Below are 19921 nucleotides of genomic sequence, written 5' to 3' on the forward strand. Positions count from 1 at the left end.
CCTTAAACGTTTTAATAAGTTCTGATGGCCTAGTGGTAAGGAGTTTGGCTGTCACCCAAAGACATGTGATTTGAATTTATCAGTTGCTCTGCAAGAGAAAGATAGGCATTCTTCTCCAGAACAAGTTACAGCCTCTGAACACTCGCTGGAGGATCAACTATGATGTATACAACATACATTAGTCCTACAAAAACAGATGTATGATTGGACACTGTTTGATTTACTCCATTCCACACCCTTTAAGAGTCCTGGTGGCAGAGTGGTCAAGCTGTTGGAGGCTAGCCAACAAAGATAGTAAGGTTATACTAGCAAATCAACAGGGACAGAAAGATGTGGCAGCCTGCTTCTGGGATGGTTTACACCCCTGAGAACTGGGTAGGGCAGTTCTACTCTGCCTCATAGTCTTGCTATGAGACATAATCAACCCAGTGGCAATGGACTTGGACTTGGGTGTTTGGTGTACTCCTTAGTGTGTTCTTAGCTCAATATTTTTAACCCAAAGTGGTTCCCCTCCATTGCCACAAAGTTCTGGGTATGTGGTTTTATCATGGCTGGATTCTCCGCCAGTACCATTTTTCAACCTTGACCACTGGAATTTGAGTTTCCATTGTGGCTTCTGTCCTGTGCTTTGTAAGCTGTTTTTTTAGTAGCACCTCTGACTCCTACCTATTCAAATGTCACCGTGCCACTCCCACACCCCAGTGATGACAACTGAAATTGTCTTTAGACCTTGCCAAATGGGTCCTGGGGGCAAATTGGTACCAGCACAATGACAACGTGCTACAGAAATTACAGAGAGTGAAGAGTCCCTTTCTGACAAGCATATTTTAGGATGTTTTAAGGTTTGCATCTAGATAATTTGGGCAATTTTCTTGTCTAAGTGAAGTAGGGGCTGTCTCATGTATCTGTCCTTTCCACCTTGCTACCTGGCTTCATTCCACTCTGGTCTTCATTTGGAAGTCAGCCCGTAGTAAACGCAATTTCTTCTGAATCTCAATCAGGACACCAATCTTCTGATCCAACGTGTCCAGTAACTGAGCAATGCAAAAGTCTACATCACAGTTCATCCTATCCGCTATCTTTTGCATGTCCATGGGCCACTGGTTGGGTTCTGTCCACGAAGTCAAAGCATTCTCCTCTGAAGGAGTGCGCAATGTTTCCACGTCTTCCTCTTCCTCCTCACTCTGTAGATAGGACATTGTACTAAAGCCATGTCTGTGAAGGGGTACTGCTGAAATCGTTACGGGCTTTCCCAACATACTGGATCTCTTATACCCAGCAGGGCCGAGCCTCCGATGGTGGGGGTTGATAACGAGGGTTATTTGTTTTACTCTGTTGGCATATCTTAAAGTGTTGAGGGTATTCTCGCAAGAGGCCATCCCTGGGGAAATAGTAACAATCATGCAAGTGGAGGAATTCTGCCCTATAAAGGAGTCCCGGAGCACCTGCGTGAGTTTGCTGGCTCTGAACGGCGTATGAGGCTTATTCTGGCCCAAAGCCCGGATGCACTCCTTGAGCGCCAGAAGACTCTTGTTAATTTCTGCCCCTTCCAGCTGCCTCTTGCGGTTGCCCCTGGAGATGTCTGCTCCGCGCTCATTCCCAGCTAAGTCAATCAGGGAGAACTTGCCGTGCAGTTCCCCTTCGGACTTGAGGATGACCTGGAATACAGCGTGGCTCCTGGAGGAGTGCGTATTGACAGACGTTTGTCCGGAAGTGCGGCAGCTTTTCCCCAGCTCCACCAGGTTCAGCACGTCCTCCACGCAGCCCACCTCCTGCTCCCGCAGCCCCACCACCTGCATTTGCTGGCGACTGTCTTCAAAGACTTGCAGCTGCTTCCTCCAGTTCAAGAGGTCATACACTTTGCCACCATAGATCTCAAAAAATGTCCCGTAGACTTGGAGGTTGAGTTTCTCGTAAGCGGGGGTTTTGAGCAGGAGGAAGACATCCCGCGCGACCAGGCTGTACATGCCTTTGGAGCAATCCTGCTCTCCGTCGGCGAAGTCCCCACCCATGGTGTGCGTCTTCCCGCTGCCCGTCTGCCCATAGGCGAAGCAGGTGGCCATGCCCTTGCGGAAGATGGACTCTACCAGCGGCTGGGCGGTGAACTGGTATACCAGCTCGTTGGAGGCTGTGTCGTCAAAGGCACGGTCGAAGAAGAAGATGTGGTTCTCCAGGTAGCGCGTGAGGTCCACCTTCTGCTTGGCCTCGTGCACCATCACCACCGTGTTGGATGGGATGGTGATGATGTCCAGCTCTTTCATGCCCGTCTCTCGCTGGTTGAGAGGCCGCTTCCTCGCGCAGACGCAGATGCGGTGGTCTCTCAGGGGCTCCCCACCTGGCAGCTTGCTGCTGTCCAAGTACCTGCGGTAGTCCTCGATCATGCGCATGACCTCGGAGTTGGGGTTCCCGGAGCGGATGGCCCGGATCTCCATCTGCCGCTGCCGGCGCTCTTCCCGCTGCCTTTGCAGTTTCTCGATCTCCAGGACGCAGGGAGACTTTCTCCGTTTCATCACACAAAGTTGGCTGGGGACACGCAAGGCCAGGCTGTCCCCAGAGGAAAGCTCATTCTTCTGGGGAATCGTCGTCACCCACCATGCGGCCTGGTCTGCGAGAGCAGAAGGCGGCGCTAGAGAGAAGGGAGCGAGGGCCCTGGGCCGCTCTGGGTGCGGAGCGGAGAACAGCGCTGGATTCAGCAGGAATATGCTCTCCAGGTCAATCTTTTTGCCTTTTTTGACTTCTTTCTCGACCCACTCGACCGTGACCCAGGCGTTTTCTCTGTTGATCTTGGTGACCACAGCGAGGTGGATCCGCCCGTCGCTGCGCTTGATCGCCACGCAGATACCCACTTGGACGTCACTGAATGGTGGCTTGAAGGATTTCAAGGGTGAAAGGGGAGAGGGATGTGGCAGGCACAACTGGCTGGCCATGGCGAGTCATGGAGGTATCAGGGCTCAGGGAGGTCGGTGGCACTGCCAGGGGCCCTTAGAGTTGGAGCAGCAGGGCCTGAGCCCAAGGCAGCCTGAAGCTCTGGGAGCATTGCTTGTGGTCCCAGATTCTTGTGTGAGCGGTGAGACAGGGTGTAGCCTTATGCGTCATAAAGGGGTGGGGAGAAAGCACTGCACAGCGTAAGGTCCTTCTAGGTGGAGGGTGTTACTGAGCAAGTAAATGCTAGCTGGCCCTCCCCCGGGTTTTCACAGACACTACATCACAGAGGAAATTGACCTTCTCTCCCCCACAGAGCAGCTAGTGGATTCAAGCCACATGCCTTTGGGTTGGCAATGAAATAGCTTCGAAATCATCTTCACGTAGAGGGCAATGTGCAGCGAAGGACGCAAAGGCAGTTAGAACCTGGAGTCTATGCTGAAAAGTAAGAGCAGGAGTAGAGGAGGTGAGGTTTTGAAAGCGTCCATTCTTCCCTAAGGTCTTGACCTACGACCTCAAAACCTGTATGCTTTAGTTGATAAGCCTGAAAATGGTAAATCTTACTTTCAACTTCTACCCTCTCCTCCCAAGAACTAGAGAAAGTCAAGCTGTTTGCAGAAGCACAGGCTTCAAAATTCAGTTGGCTCTCGAATCAGTTCTCTCCAACCTGCCATCTTACCTCCTTCCCCAGCCTCTTCCAAAAGTGTTTAAGAGTCACAATTCGTTATCTGAGTTTAATGGGATTTCTCATTACATAATCAAAATGAGTTGTGTGCAGCAGGTCGTTGTAATTTGCTAATACGGAACATCATTTGGTGCAACAGCTGCGTTTGCAAACACAAGATGTTTATCGCATTCCAAGTGGCTCTGATAGCTACAAGAATGAGTTTTGTTGCAGTGCAAGCCACCACCATTTTTTGAGATTAGTTCAGTAATTATGGTTCCAAACTCCTGTAGTAATTACACCTCTGGCCCCATTATCCACAATTTGGCGATGTAGGAGAGGCTTTTGGCTGCGAGAGGTAGTTGTGTTACATTCTCTTCCACTCTAAAATATACATATGTCCTTCAGAAGTTATTAAGGAGAGAAAAAGGTGGCTAACGTGGAAGAGACAAAATAATAATTTTGCTATAGAATTATTACTTGGGGAAACAAAATGTATCTGCTAACAGATGGACTGTTTTATGTTCAACGCCCCTCCTTCCCCCCAACCCACTCTCAATAAAACATTTACTTTGGGATTGAAATTTCGTCAGTATTGCCCTGAGAATTCCAAAGTAGCCTGAAGAAACACAGAGGGCTTATACACCTCTCTGTAAGCCCGAGGCATATTAGGGAAATAAATTCTTAGGATAGGTTTATTTTTCAAATGTAATGTTCTAGCCAACAAATTTAGTAAAAGAGATTTTGAAAAGAAAACTAGAGTGGGGATACTTATATTATTCCTTCATTTTAACATTAAGTTGTTTATTTCAGGAAGATAGTGTCATTTCAAGGAGACACTGGATAAGTATGCAATGTTTTTTTAAATTTCATGTTGATTGGGAATATCGATAAGGGGGAGAGAAAAAGCTTTATTTTTCTTTTTCTATAGCTGTTTAAACAACTATTTATTCTAATTATTAATGTTTTAAATTGTTCTTAAATTTTTTCTTAATTTATCCTTGTCATTAAGTTGTCACTAAATATATATATACATACATACATATATATACACATACGTATATATATGTGTGTGTGTATATGTATGTATGTATGTGTGTGTATCTATATCTATCTCTATCTATCTCTATCTCTATCTCTATATCATCTATATCTATCTATCTGTCTCTATCTCTATCTCTATATCTAATCTATATCTATCATCTATATCTATCTGTTGTTAAACTACATGGGATGAGATGACCATCTTTTTCCCATGAAGTAGGTGGCGATTCAAACTGTTTGCCTTTGGATTGACAGTGCAACTCCTTACCAATAGGCCACTAGAGAGCTCCTTAGGCCTCCTAGAACTCTCTCTTTCTTTCTCCATAGAAATCTCTCTCTCTTTCTGTGTATGTGTACATACACACAATCAACACTCTTTTAATACCAGCAGTCAGGAAATCAAAAGAAGAATTATATTGGGAAAATATGCTGTCATGGACCACTCCAGAGTGCTGAAGAACAGTGATGTCAATGTAGATACAAAGGTGTGCCTAATCCAGGCTGTGGTCTTCTCAGTTACTTCGGAGAGTAACGCTTCAGAGAGTTGGACAATGATTAAGGACAACAGAAGAAGTTGTGGTGCTAGAGAAGAGTCTTGAACATACCATGGATTGCCACAAAAACAAATAGGACTGTCTTGGACAGGGTGAAACCAAGTCTCTCCTTGGAGGCTAGGATTTTGAAGATTTACAGCAATTACTTTTGGCACGTGGCCAGGAGAGATTGGTCCTTGGAGAAGGACATCATGCTCAGAAGGGTGGACAGACAGTATGGGAGAGGAAGACCCCGGAAGAGATGGACTGATACAATATCTGGGGCAATGGGGGTTGGTGTGTCAGATTTAGTGAGACTGGCTCAGGATAGGGAAAAGTTCAGAGCTGCTGTACATAGGGTCACTATGCATCACAGATGACTCAACCAATAACATTCTATGACAGGTTTGAAGGCAGGAGTGACATCTAGTTCCTAAACAACATGCCTCCAGAAACTCTATGAACTTTGATAAATGTCAATAGGTGTAGAGGGAATTCAGGCCTTTTGTTCAAAGGGTCTCTATGAGTAGTGCTTGACTTGAAGGCAATCAACAACATATATATATTACATACATACTTATAATACACACATATATATATATAAATACACATGTACATATATAATACAAACATACATATATAATAAATAGATATACAATATATAACACACATATATCCCTCTATACAATACACACATACATATATATAATAAACATATACATATATAGAATACACACATACATATATAATATGTTGTTGTTGTTATTATGTGCCGTCGAGTCGCTTGCGACTCATAGCGACCCTATGTACAACAGCTCTAAACTCTGCTCTGTCCTGTGCCAATCTCATTGTCTCCGACACACTCATCCCGATTGCCCCAGTCACCTCCCAGAGGGCCTTGCCCTCCTGCGCCTGCCCTCCACCCTCCCAAGCATGATGTCCTTCTCCAAGGACCGGTCTCTCCTTACAACATGACCAAAGTATGTCAGATGAATATGATATAATATTTTATATATATATATATAAAATTGTTAATTGTTTTTGTTATATGTTCGATCAAGTCAATCACATGAGAGGAGTTTGCCCATCTTCTCCTGGCAAGTTGGTAGACTTGAACTGTGCACTTCTGGGTTGTCAGTTCAATTTCTTAGCACAAAGCCACTAGAGTGCCTATATATTTATTTAATATATAAATATGTATATATTTATGGATATATTTATATTGCAATTTTAGTTTCTTTAACAAAATTTTAATATTAACCATAATTTTACCTTTGAAAAAGATGGATTCACTGAAAATTTTGCAGTACTAACTCCCTCAGGTTAATGATATTTTTATAATTAATGAAGCAATTTCTTTAAATAGTACTTTCTGAACCACTAAGTCTATGGAAGTAATATAAAAATCAATTTTTTTTAAATACTCATTCTTTCCCTGTCCCCCAGCATATACATTTTCTTGAACCATCTCTGGCGTCCAACCCTAGTTCGTTCTTGTATGGTTTCCTTAGGCTATCTCATTTACAGTCTGTATATACTTTCACCTTTCACTTATTCGAACTGAACGCTGAGAAAATAATCCTAGAAGTTGGACTATATGAAGAAGAAAGTGACCTCAAGATTGGAGGGCAAATCATTAATAATAATGCTAGCTACCTATGATGTAGCTATGCTATACAATATCTACATAGCTATGTTATATGTAGATATAGCTTGTCAATGATATAGAAATCAATGCCATATGACATAGTTTAACAAAAATAGGTGTCTGCATATGACACAACCTTGAATGATGAAGACCTGAAATCTTAGTCATGAAAAACAAGCACTATAACCCTCATTACTCAGTGGAATAAACTATACCTCAGTAGAATAAAGACAAAACTCTCTCTCCTGGACCAACAAGCAGCATCATGATAATACTGAAGATGTTTCATTTCATTTGGGCCCATAATTCACACCCATAGAAGCAGCCATCAAGAAATTACATGACGTATTTCACTAGCCAAATCTTCTGTGAAGCAGGGTGGGGAGGCAACAATCAACCAACAACAAAAAAATAATCTCACCTTAAAGTGTCAAGGGAGCTGGTGGCCTGTGAAACAAGAGTGTCACTTTGAAAGCTAAAGTGAGCCTGACCTGAGCTGTAGTATTTTCAGCCTCCTCATATTTATACAAACGTCAGGCAACAAATAAGAAAAAGCAAAGAAAAATTGAGGAATTTTGAATTATAATGTCCAAGAATGTTGACTAAACTATGGAGTGCCAGAGGAAGGAAAGAATCAGACATAAAAAAAAAAAAAAAGGAAAAAAACAAAACCAGCCAAAATGCTACCGAGAAGCAAAGACGCTAAGACTTAATCTTATGTACTTTGAACAAGTTATTAGGAGAGAATGATTCCTGGAAAAGAACATTAAACTTGGTAAAATAGAGGTGCAATAAAAAAGACAACTCAAATGAGATGGTTTGACCCCTGGCCGTGGCAGTGAGCTTAAACAAAGCTATGACTATGATTATCACACAGAACTGGGCAGTGTTTCTATTGTCCTTATTGTTAGAATAAGGTCCATGACAACTAACAAAACCAGCAACTACTGTTACATAAATAAACTAAACTCATTGCCACTGGGTTGGTTCTGACTCACAGAAACTCAAGTCTATAAACCTCAATTGGAGAAGATGGCTTCACCTTTTTCCCTAGGAGTGACTGATGGATTTGAATGGCTGACCTCTCAGTTAGCAGTCCAACACTTAACCTACTATACTGCCAGAGCATATATTGTGATATTTGATCACCAAAATGCAAGTCCTAAATTTGTAATACTTATTCTATCAGAACTTCAAACTCAAGAGATCAGAAATGGAATTCATTATCCTCTTTCTGAAAAGGTCATCTCTTAGGCATTTCTAATTGTTTTTTAGTAGCTTCAATGTCTTCATGCTGACAAACACCTATCAATTATCTGTTACCTCCCACCTCCTCAGTCTCTTGTATTTTGTAGTTCAATATTCTTCCCAAACTCTTAAGTATTTGGGAAGTAGTTCCTACACAAATTCTAGAAATCTTCTGTAAACATGACATCATTTAATCTCAACAAATTATTAACTGTTTTCTTGGTCAATCAGATTCAGGCAAGAGATGGATCTATTTTTAATACATCCCCTGGAGTTATTTTCACTAAAAAATCCTTATTAAATTCCTGCTTATAATTCTCCACCATCTTAATTGATTTTATCTTGTCTCTATTATTTTTTTATTCTCACGTTTTATCAGTACATGCATATAATCTAAAATTGAGTCACAGCAAAAATTTGCAGTTCTTCAAACATATCAAGTTCCTTCAAACTTCCAAATTCTAGTCCAGTTGGCTATAAAGGTACCTCACAGTCTCCTGCTAAGTATGTTAATAAGGAGATTTCTTGGCCCCACATCAGAATTTCTGAGTCATTAGGATCTAAGCCATTAAGAATGTGCTTTTCTAACAAGTTCTTAAAAAGGTGATCCTAAGGCACTAATCCTAGGGCTACACATTGAGAATCACTGATGGTTTTCTATCTGGAATAGCTTTCCTCTTCTCATTTTCCTGATCTGTCTTACTTATCCTTCACAACACATCTTGAACTACTCTCCTTTCAAAAGCTTCTCTGATTCTTCTCATCATGTGATGGTGGTGGTGGTGTTAAATCCTGTCAAGTTGAGCACCACTCGTAGTGACCTTACAAACTCTTTACTATAACTATCTTCATTTCTCTATGTCCATAGAGTTTCCAGAGGCATGTAGTTTAGGAAGTGGATGCCACTCCTTCTTCTACTGATCATAGCCAGGCAAAACAGTATTAAGTTATCTCTTGAGAAGAAATAATCATCTATATTACCTGGTGGATATGGCTGGTAAGCAGAACCCCAAAGCCTCAATCAAGGTTGTTGTTTCTGTTAGGTGCTGTCAGGTTGACTCAGACTCAGTGACCCAGTGTTGAGTGTTGAGTAGGGTCAAATAGAACACAATAGAAAGGAATTCTGCCAACTCTGGTGCCATCTAAGCCTATTGTTGCTGCAACTGTGTTAATTCACTGCATTAAAGGTCTTTTGTTCACACTCTTTTCCAAGCCTACTAACTTTCTTTAGGAATTGGCCTTTCCTAAAACATGACCAAAATATATGAAACAAAGTCTCACCGTCCTTGCTTCTAAGGAGCATTTTGGCTGTACTTGTTCCAAATCAAATTTGTAGTCAATGGTTTTTGCCAACCTCAATAAAAACACATAAACTTTTCTTTGGTCTTCCTTATTCATTTTCTAACTTTCACATGAATATGAAACAACTGAAAATACTATGGCTTTGTTCAGGTACACCTTAGTCTTTAAAGTGATACTTTTGCTCATTAGCATTTTTTTAGAGGTTCTTGGCAAGAGGTTTACACAATGCAGTACATAGTTTGATGTCTTGACTGTTATTTCTACAGCTGAATCCAAGTAGAATGGAAATTTGACAACTTTCAGTCTTAGTTGTGATTGTTGTTGCTGTTGTTGATTGTCTTCAAGTCGAGCACAACTCATAGCGACTCTATGAACAAAAGGCCTGAAGCCCCTCTACAACTATTGACATTTATCAAAGTTCATAGTTTCTGGAGGCATGTTGTTTAGGAAGTAGATGCCACTCTTGCTTTCAAACCTGTCATAGAATGTTATTGGTTGAGTCATCTGTGATGCATAGTGACCCTATGTACAGCAGCTCTGAACCCTTCCCTGTCCTGAGCCAATCTAACTAACTTTGAGACACCAACCCCCATTTCCCCAGTTACTGTATTAATCCATCTCTTCCAGGGTCTTCCTCTCCTGCACTGTCTGTCCACCTTCTGAGCATGATGTCCTTCTCCAAGGACCAATCAATCTTTCCTGGCCACATGATCAAAGTATGTGAGGTGGAGCTTCAAAATCCTAGCCTCCGAGGAGAAACTTGGTTTCACCCTCTCCAAGACAGACCTGTTTGTTTTCTTGGCAGTCCATGGTATGCTGAAGACCCTTCTCCAGCACCAGGACTTGAAGGTATCTATTTTCCTTCAGTCATCCTTAGTCATTGTCCAACTCTCTGAAGCATAACAAGTCATTGAGAAGACCATGGCCTGGATTAGGAGCACCTTTGTATCTAGACTGATACCTAGTTGTGATTATTAGTTATAAAAATAATGTATGTACATAAAATTAATCTGTTTGTAGATAGCTGCTTAGGTGCTGAAAAACTTGAATAGTCTAGAACTTACTTCATAGCAATGCATTTCATAACTTCTGATGTGAAATTCAGAATTCATCATTTGGAATTTATTCTGAGGTATCTGCTATTTAGGAAAATATTATGAATCTTCAGTAATGAGGTAATAGGTGACACCTGGATAGACATTGAGGTATTTGTCATGGCATGAGGAAATGTGAAAGAGGATTAGATTTGATGGATGAGAAATTTCTCCATATTCGAACCTGAAGCCCAGCTATATGTTTTGATTGAAAACAAGCAGCAGCAACAACAACAATTTGCTAAATGTTTGCCATATGTCAATTGCTATGAAATGTGAATGAATGTCAATGAACTTGTTGTTGTTGTAATGTGCCGTCGAGTTGCTTGCGACTCATAGCAACCCTATGTACAACAGCCCTAAACTCCGCTCTGTCCTGTGCCAATCGCACTGTCTCTGACACTCCCATCCCAATTATCCCAGTCACTGAATCAATCCACCTCATAGAGGGCCTTCCTCACCTGCGCTGTCCCTCCACCCTCCCAAGCATGATGTCCCTCTCCAAGGACCGGTCTCTCCTCACAACATGTCCAAAGTATGTTAGATGGAGCCTCAGAATCCTTGCCTCCAAGGAGCCACCCGGTTTAACCCTTTCCAGGACAGATCTGTTTGTTTTCCTAGCCGTCCATGGTATTCTCAATACTCTTCTCCAGCACCACAGCTCAAAGGCATCAATTCTCCTTCTATCCTCCTTGGTCATTATCCAACTCTCTGATGCATAACAAGTGATTGCGAAGACCATAGCCTGTATTTGTATATCAAGACTGTCTAGGAGCCCTGGTTAAGGACTTGCCTACTTACCAAATGTGAGCTGGTTGGAAGCACTAGCAGCCCCATTGGAGAAAAGCCCCACTTATCTTCTGCTTCTGTGTAAATTACAGCCTGTGGATTCCTTTGGGACACTTCTACCCTGTCATATAAGTTACTATGAATCCAATATACTCCCTGGCAAACATCAAAGAAGGTGATGCCTTGACAAGCAAGTAATGATGTGTTCTCTTTGTTGTAGATAACCACCACTTTCTGTTTCTTTCTTTGTTTTCCCTCCAAAAGTCTAGCAAATATCAAGTGCAGACCCAAAAGAGTGTGGGTAGAAGTAAGCACAGGAAATGTACTTAGTAAATTTTATTTATTAATTACAAGCATATTCCCAGGTTGGGACCTGTCAAAGTTGTTTTCCAGCAGAAAATGTGATTTCTACCTTCATTTTCAATACAAACATCCCAGGAGAAATGCATCAGACAAGCTCCTTTCTCGCACCATTTTCTGGACATCTAGCATCTGTTCAGTTTGTTTGATCACTTTGGGGGTCTGTACTTCCCCAGCACACAGACGCAACCTGTGGTTGGTTTCATTCTTCAGCGGAGTTCAGTAGATTTCTCCAGGTATCTTTGAAGAAATGGAATTCACTATTTCCAAGTCTAAAAAGTTCTTTCTCTCTCTCTCTTTTTTTAAGGTATTAAGTTAATGCCTTAAGAAAACAATAGAGAAATAACTTCAGAATAAGAATAATATTGTATATTACAGCTAGGATCATTGATTCCTGACATCTCAACATTTTCCCCAAGCTCTAATCTTTTTAACCAATCCATGCTGTTCAGTCTTCTCACTAATTTTAATAGGCACAGTTTGTTTTTAAGACCATGATGCCAAACACTCAAAGCTTTGAGACAAATTAATGCCATCAGTTAACTCAATGGCATCATTCTTGCCCTTCCTCAAGCTGTTGAGGTTAAATTTGTTTATTGAATCCTGTATCATTTTTTTATTGTGGCCTTTATTATTATTATTTTTTATTATGTTTACCAAAATGGTGAGACTAAGCCTTGACAATGTCAGTGTCTCCGATGTTGGTCATTTAATAGTCTCATTGTTTTTTAGTAATCTGAGTCAAGGGAGCAGGTGTTTTGTTTTATTTCATACTCTACCTATCAGGGCTGTTTGCTTCGTAAGTCATACTACTTATTAAGGTGCACCTGATCCAGGCCATGGTCTTCACAATTAATTTCTTGCTTATGCATCAGAGTGCTGGACAGTGACCACGGAAAGCAAAGGGGTTGATGCTTTTGAGTTGTGGTGCTAGAGAAGAGTATTGAACATACAATGGACTGTCAAGAGAACTAACAGGTATGTCCTGGAGAGAGTGAAACCAAGCTGCTCCTTGGAGGCAAGGATTTTGAGGTTGTGTCTCACATACTTTGGGCACGTAGCTAGGAGGAACTAGTCTCTGGAGAATATCATGCTTGGAAATGTGGAGGGAAAATACAGGAGAGGAAGATCCTGGATGAGATGGATTAACACAATAACTGAGGTAATGAGGGTAAATATGTCAGAGACACTGAGATTGGCTCAGGATAGAACAAGGTTTCAGAGCTATTGTGCATAGGGTTTCTATGAGTTGTAGTTAATTCGAAGGCACATACCTATAACTCGTAACAAAAGAACTCACCTGTGCAGTTCAGCAACAGCTCTTTCACTTTACAGGTATTTGTTACATTCTTTGCTTTTAAAGATATTTCTTTAGATTTTTTTCAACTGAAGATATTTAAGCTAATTTTCTATGAAAAAACAACAACAGTAAGTTGGTGTTATTTTTGTTATGTGCTCTCAAGTCCCTTGCGACTCAGAAATTCTATGTACAACAGTCCTGGAACCCGCTCTATTCTGTGTCAACTTTACTGTCTCAAACACACCTACCTCATTACCCCAGTCACTGTATCAATCCATCTCATTGAAGGTATCCCTCTCTTTCTCCATCTATCCTGAGGGAAAAAAAATTTACAAGAATTTGGATATTTGTCCTACAGAACAGGTGAAAAGCAGACCTTTCTATCAACATTAATATTGCAGAAATATACTCTATAAGGGATAAGCACAATCTGTTTGGTTTGATTAGAAGTGTGGACATTCAAGTATTCATGTTCAAAACATGAAAATTAAACTCAGCTCCTTTTATTCAAAAGAGAATTCCTTTACATCCCTTGCTCCATTTCCTCTACCTCAGTCATAGCCTTGCTCCCAATGCTGATTATACCATCCTTATATTTGACATTGCACTTCCCATTTTGGATAAAGGTCGACTTTACTATTCTGCACAGGTAGAAGTAGCTTAAAGAGAAGAGAAGACATATATTATTTATGCTTGACTTTCCAGTATTTGGTATAGTAGTTTATCAATTTTCCCATTAGAAAGAAGAAAAATTAGCATAATAGGTAGGCAGTTTAGAAAGAGTCTTCAGAGTCTCTCAAACTATTGAGAAACTCCCTAAACCTGATTAACTACTCTTTGTCAAGGTCTGTGTCATGTACCAGGTATGTTTGTTTTATGAGTTATGTTGGCTAGACAGTGATACCTAGTTTTGGGTCAAAACTTGTCTGAATGGTCCTGGCATTTTGTAGATGTGATTATCATGCACAGTTAATGCACTGACATGCTTCTAGGAAAAGACTACTCTCAATGACATGGGTAGACTTCATTCAATCATTTGGAGACCGTAAGAGCAAAAAAAAAAAAAAAAACTGCAAATGAGGAGAAACCACACCTCTCTTCTAAATAAGATATTCATCCTATATATATATCCAAATAACTTTTGCTTCTCTGGAGAACCAAGACTATTATAAGATGCAAAAGGTAAGGAAACAGTCCTAGCCTCTACCTTGATAGCCTCACATTTTTTAGACAGATCTTAACATTAACCACACCGCTGAATAGATAGGACAAAGTGTTAGATAATTTTCTAACAATAATACCTCTCTAACAGCCAAAGTCACTGTGACATTAAAGCAAGATTAACTGATGACCTTTGAAAGCAGGGTTGCACACCATACTTATATATTGGGTTGGGAGGTGCAGTGTAATTCAGATTTGTGTTTTCAAATCTGACTCTATACCAGAATCATCTGGAAAATGTTTAAAAAGTGTAATTTATATGACTCCCACTACCCAGACCTGACAAATCAATTTAGAAGGGGCAGAACTCAGGAGTCAGTGTTACTAAAACAGTACTCTGTTTTAAAAAAGTTTTTCTTTTTTAAAAATAAGATTTTATTTCTGTAAAACCAGACAACATTGGCCTGGATGCTGTTTAGATCCATTTCTACTCAAAGGTCTTATGATTCTTAATAAATACAATAATGACTGATTAGCTAGTATACTTGTGGTTATCTAATTTTTAAAACTCCTTTTCTTTATTTTTCTTTTCTTTAGTATCTTGACTATTTGGATGTACTCCTGTTTCAACAAGTAGAATACAATGTAATTTTATTGGGAAAATTATTTTCAGATTTCTACAAAATGTTACTGGCAATTACTGTCTCTTATGTGCTTTAAAATCATCAAGTAAAATTTTACATCAAGACCTCTTGTCATTAGAGGAGTTTTTTAAACTTGAGAAGACATAATTTTTTTAAAAATTTCTGGTAATGCTTTAGAATATTTTTTGTTGTTGAAGGTTGTCCAGTCACCTTCAACTCATAGTAATCCTATTTACAGGGTGAAGAAACCCTGCTTTATTCTGTTCCTCCTCTCAGTCACGACTGGGTCTACTGTTGTAGCTACCATGTCAACCTATCCCTTAGAGGGACCTCTCTTTTACTCTGATTTGCCTGTGCCACAAAATTTGGAAGACAGTTACCTGGCATTGGAAGAGCTCCATGTTTATACCAATTCCAAAGAAAGATGATCAAACACAATGTGGACATTATCCATCAAGGTCGTTAATATCACACCCATGTAAAACCTTGTTGAAGATAATTTTACAATGACTAAAACAGTAACAAAGAACTGCCAGAAAAATCATGCTTTGTAATAAGACCTTGAATATAGTAATTGGTTATTAACATTTTTGGAAAAATAATTTCTCAAAAAACTATTGAGCAAGACCAGATAAATGTATGATATTTCAGAGTTGCTGTGCTTGTTGGTTGCACTTATCTATTTGTTAAATTTATAAGGTGAAAGTTATACCCAGACAGAAAACTCTCAGCTCTGTAATATGTCTCAGTGTGATCTCAGTAAGTGATGTTATAAGTACTATTTATCATTGCTGGAGCTGGTATCTGTCTCTCAGAGCAAGTATATTTACCATTTTCCCCGCGAATTTTTGTGTTCTTATATACAATGGAAAAAGAAAGAAGACTAAAATGCCAAGAAATAGTAAATAATGCCAAAATAACAAATTTATATGGGGAAGGGGGGGTATTTCTGTTTAAAATTTAATTGACAAAATGAAAAGAATCCCTTGACTAGCTTGTATTTCAAGCATATGTATCTGCTATTGTACCACTGTTAAGAAATAAGAATTATTAGGAATCCTTCAAGGAAGACTATTAACTGCTCAAACTCAGAGTAAACTCATCAAATTGGTTCTGATTCATAGAAACATCCCTTTAGATCTCTGGCTTTATTTCTTAATGGGAGGAGATGACCCATCTCTCTCCCTTAGAGCACCTGGTAGGTTCAGATGGCCCGAGAAGGAGGCTTTGTGTTAGTAGCCCAACCTATGAACTATGCCACTGAGCACCATCTGCTATTGGCAAATGCATCTTTATCCTAGTGAATAAGGGATACTGCTGGTATAGGAAAAGTTTGGGTAAAAACTCGTGATAAAGACAATACAGCAAATGCTTCTTAGAATGGCTAAATGAATGAAGGCATCATAAAACCACAAGAAGCATGACTATTACAGTTGGACTGAACTCTTAACAATGTGAATCAGGTGATTTTTTAATTAATTTTTTTATTATTATTTTATTATTTTGTGTGTGTGTGTGTACCGTCAAATTGGATCTGAATGGTACGGGAGGAGATTGTCCCTCCTTTTCCCGGCAGAGCATCTGGTGGATTTGAACCATGCACCTCTGGGATTGCAGTGCAGTCTCTTGCCACTAGGCCACCAGAACTCCCCTGAATCAGGTGATTTTTATAACTGCTTGAACGTCTTCAATAGGTTTCCATTTCACTGCTTAACGATCCAATGTCTCTATAGTACCTAATGCCTCACATCATTTATGCTATAAGCGTCTTTCCCTTGTCTTCCAGCAACACCAGACTCTCCTCCTCCTCTTTAAAATTGCACTCCCACCACACTGGACTTCTTTGCACACACCTAGCTTTTCCCTGGCTCAGAGATATTTTCCATATTTTACTCTTTCTTAATCATTTTTATCCTGGGCCTTCACTTAATAGCCGTCTGTTTCTGTAATTTTTGGGGTGAGACTTTTGATCCCATTCCTTTTAAATTTTGTGACCTGCTATCAGTTACTCAATATCGGTCATCAGGCGGGTTTTGGTTTTTTGTTTTGTTTTTGGCTTTGTTTGTATTTTTGGAGTTTTTTTCTCCTAGAAAGTGGTAGCAAGATGGATCCTGTTAAAGTAGTACTATAGGAAATGTGTATACATTCATGAAAAGTGCTTAGAACAAAAACTTGCACACAGAACCCCTTAATGTGCTGTTTATTCTTGTTTTCTTTGGAATTACGTATACATGTGCTTCACTTATTAGCTCTTTGTGTCTCCTGTTGGTGGGCCCTCACACCATGGTTATTTACCATAAGGAGTTAGTTCTTTACTATAACTTGGCAGCCCTAGTACAATATGTGTAGGACTGCTAACCTGAATTGGTGGGCTCAACTTGACCAGTGCGTATCCTCCTCCTACAAAGATTTGCAACTGTAGAAACAGATGAAAGATCGGGATAGGTCAGAATGGACTTAATGGCAGTAGTTTAAGTTAGATTTTCTAAGGTTCTGTAGACTCGAGTAGGGAGCTCTGCTGGTTTAGTGGTAAGGAATTGTGCTGCCAATACAAGATACGTGGTTAGAACCCACCCCCAGCAGATGTGTTGGCAAAAGATGGGCAGGTAACTCCGGTGTGATTTACTGCCTCTGAAAACCCACTGGAGGGTCAGCTGCAACCCTAAGGTACACAACAACAAGAGACTCAAGTAGAACCCGGTGGTCTAGTGTTTATGAGTTGCACTGTCAAATTAAAGGCAGGTGGTTCCAATCTACTAGATGGGAGAGAGGGAAGTAGCCTTCCATGTGATTTACAGCCTCTGAAAACCTGCTGGAGGATCAGTTGCACCTCGAAGGCTGCCACTAACAACAGACTCAAGGAAGTTTGGTATGTCTCCTTAGGGATTGATTCTTATATCTTGAGGACAAAATGTAACTTTTCTCAGGTTCTGTTATTACCTCATTGGAAAAATGGATGAGTTGGACCCAAATCTCTCATTTTTATCTTGATTCTTAACACTTTTTTAAATTAGCGAATTTTTATGTCTCATTACAAATGTGAATAATTATTGTGGATTCCAACAGAATCTTGAAAAATGCATGTTGGCTTGTCTGATAAAGAATAAATTTTTTTTTTTGGCTGAGTTATAGTAGAGAGATAATGATGAGGGATGTTTGAGAACATGCATGGCTTAATTGCTATTTTTTCCTATCTATGTCAACACACTTACACTAGTTTAAAAGATAGTTAGAGGGTGAATTTAAGGTGTAATTTTTAAAAAGCCCTGGAATATACATAAAAACCTTGGTTACTCTGATTTAGGTCTTTTAAAATGTATCCAGGATGGATGTGTTAGATTTCACTATAGCTTTTAATCTGAGAAAAAACTCTTGAAAAAGTGGTTTTTGGTCAGATGTGATTGAGTGTGCATGTGTTTAACTGTGTGTAATCACCTTATTTAAAACCTTATTTTAATCACTTATATCTCAAAAGCTAGTATCTTTTGATATGGAAAGCATCTTTTGAGATATAGGAGATCTGAACATAAAACGTATAGCAGAAAGACATCCTTCACTATTCCTATATTATAAAAGGAGCCTCTGAGATGAACCATTCTTCCTACCTCATTAACTATTTGGCATAATGTTATATATAACTAAATAAAAATGCTATGAGGTTGGGAGAAAGCCTTCTTAAATTTAGTAAGCTTTATTTTGAATTATACTTTCTGGTCCTATAATGAAATAGATAAATTTTATCAAACCCGTAAAAAAATAATCATTATAATGATTTACCAAAAATGAAGATGGTATTTTATCTATTTGATGCTTTAATGAGGTGCAATCAAGTTTTATTAATTTTATATAGAAGAATATTTTCTAAAATCTTACTAGGAAGATATCCATATCTTCTATTATTAATGTTGCTGATTCTTAATGATGGAGATATGCTATTGATTCATGTTAAAGTTTAGTTTTAACTTAAATTTGTAAGATCATGACATAAAAACAGTTCCACATATTTGTAAATATTTACTATTCAGGACATTCCCATATATTCCATTTCCTTTTTTGCTCCTGTAGCACTTTTATGAAGTAAACAGGATAGATGTTTATCATGTATTATTAATAAGAAACCCTAGACTCCTTAGTCCCTAGAGAAAGCCTTCATTAACTGACATTTCTAAGTTCTTTGAATTGATGCAAGAGCACAGGTGTTTACTGTAAGTTTTGTGGTTTTTATCTTTAAAAAAAGGTGCCATAAATATGTACATTGATCATAGTTCTCAAATGTGAACCTCTGACAAGTTATTATCGAAAACCTGGGTGTGTGTTTGAATAGTAACCGATGTCAGAAGTGTGGTAAGGATAGCCTGTGATAAAGCATGCGACACTTCTAAACATGATCTACCTGATAGTAACAATTCAATACATCACATCTGAGAGAAAAGAATAATATTGTTAAGTTCAGGACTGATAAAATGGTAAACCTGTTGAGTAGGATCTTAAATCTTCCTGATTTGTATGCCCACGGCTTGTGCTTTGTCTGTAGATAACTTGTCATCAAATCAGTTGTAACTTTCAGCATCTCTATGCATATCATAATGATATATTGCACAGCCCTGTGCCATCTCTTCAATTGCTACTGAGTCTGAGCCTGTTGTTACAGCCACCATGTCAATCCGTCTTACCAAGGATAATGTCTTTCTCCAGGGAATGGACGCTTTTAACAAAATGCTCAAAGAGGTGAGATTAGACACCACCATTCCCCCCTATAAGGAGAATTCTGACTGTACTTCTAAGACAGAATTGGTGTTCTTGTAGCAATTGTATATTCTATAGCTTTTACTATCATTTCAAAAATTCAAAGGAATCGATTATTTGATGATCCTTCTTATGGTTTGTTCAACTCTCACATGTATATGAGGCAATAGAAAATACTATGTTTAGGTGTATCTTAGCTCAGAAAGTGATAACTTCATTTTGAACTTGAAAAACAGAAAACTCTACAGAGAAAAGCACTGTGTGTGTGTGTGTGTGTGTGTGTATGATTCAGTGTATCCTACACCATATTAGGCATACCTTGAGTGTTATAATCTTGTATACAGCATACATTTTACCAGGAAAAAGTGCTTACATGAAATAGTAAACATGTGGATATATTTAAAGCTCTTTGAATATTTGTCCTTGGATAGTCCAAATTTCTTGGCATAGATAAATGTGCATGCTC

The 19921-nt window shown here is 39.4% G+C and overlaps 1 protein-coding gene across 1 annotated transcript; it reads right to left on the reverse strand.

The window, feature by feature from the left end:
* Positions 1–932: 932 nt before the first annotated feature.
* LOC102849902 (kinesin-like protein KIF2B-like) lies at positions 933–2927 on the reverse strand. The gene has a single exon (XM_006889270.1). The coding sequence runs from the start codon at positions 2925–2927 to the stop codon at positions 933–935; it is 1995 nt and encodes a 664-aa protein (XP_006889332.1).
* Between the last annotated feature and the right edge of the window lie 16994 nt (positions 2928–19921).

This window comes from Elephantulus edwardii, unplaced genomic scaffold (assembly GCF_000299155.1).
Source record: "Elephantulus edwardii isolate Elephantulus edwardi_28Jun2011 unplaced genomic scaffold, EleEdw1.0 scaffold00077, whole genome shotgun sequence".
Taxonomy (NCBI): domain Eukaryota; kingdom Metazoa; phylum Chordata; class Mammalia; order Macroscelidea; family Macroscelididae; genus Elephantulus; species Elephantulus edwardii.